The 928-nt window shown below is 39.3% G+C and overlaps 1 protein-coding gene across 2 annotated transcripts in view; it reads right to left on the bottom strand.

Moving 5' to 3' along the window:
* Positions 1-394: 394 nt before the first annotated feature.
* The window catches only part of LOC131891080 (uncharacterized), a 1,139-nt gene continuing 605 nt past the window's right edge, over positions 395-928 (bottom strand). Inside the window, exon 3 of one of the 2 annotated variants that reach the window (XM_059240581.1) lies at positions 395-920. In XM_059240581.1, coding sequence (XP_059096564.1) covers positions 486-920 — 435 coding nt within the window. In that variant the 3' untranslated portion in view covers positions 395-485. The remainder of the gene's footprint in view (positions 921-928) is intronic. The other variant, XM_059240582.1, reaches the window with a different exon arrangement.

Below are 928 nucleotides of genomic sequence, written 5' to 3'. Positions count from 1 at the left end.
AAAAACGGAACGAATTATTGTAATTTTGTTACTTATAATTTCGTTACTGATGCCCTGCTTACTTCATTTCATAGCTAAGAATTCACTGCTGTACCGTACATCCGCCTTGCGAAAAAGGAACGAATTATTGTAATTTTGTTACCAATTCCCTGCATCTTAAGTACTTTGTAGCCAATTGACCTATCAATATTCTACCATCATACGTTTGAAACTCGTCAAATTTCATTAAAACGTGTCCAACTCAGCCATAAGTATGCCAGTTTCGCTAGTTTATTTTAGTAGGTTTTCCAGTCAAAAAAGAGTGATGTTTCATTTCCCAATCAACCAATCATTCAAAAGCAGTACAGTATCTCGAGTTTCAATAGTTATGACCAAGTAAGAGACAATTTTCAAGAACAATTAATGTCAATGAAAAGAAACAACGCCCATCTGTGATGTTCTGATGGACCATTGCTATACCATTGCTATATTTCAGCTTTGTTTTGTTATTCTATATGCCACACGTTGTTGATATAATCAAGAAGCTCGAAGTTCAGGCTCGTTACTTGGGCGTTTTCAACACATGAAAACCGGTCTTTGGTAAAGAAGTCAGACATTCTTCCATGGACGTCTGTGCGCTGTTTCACGGCCTCGGCTTTGGCAGCCACGGTCAAAATTCTCGGGACATGAACTTCGATCCTCTCCAAAAGGTGACATCCTTCAGGGGCATCAGCCAATAATGCCACAGCATTGGTTAAGGTACAAAATCGGATCCAATCACGGAAGCAGGTTTCGGTATTTGACATAATCACAAAATTTCTCGAATTCTCGTGCACACCCGTAATGTAACGACCTTGGTTGGATATCCGGATTGGAACGTGTTCCAAAAATTCATCATATATAACGGAAAAGCTCCTGCAATTGGATAATAGGCCATCCAGGCAATTGG

The sequence above is a fragment of the Tigriopus californicus genome, chromosome 11, assembly GCF_007210705.1.
Source record: "Tigriopus californicus strain San Diego chromosome 11, Tcal_SD_v2.1, whole genome shotgun sequence".
Taxonomy (NCBI): Eukaryota; Metazoa; Arthropoda; class Copepoda; order Harpacticoida; family Harpacticidae; genus Tigriopus; species Tigriopus californicus.
The sequence above is the reverse complement of the archived record's forward strand: the minus strand, read 5'-3'. Positions and strand labels throughout refer to the sequence as shown.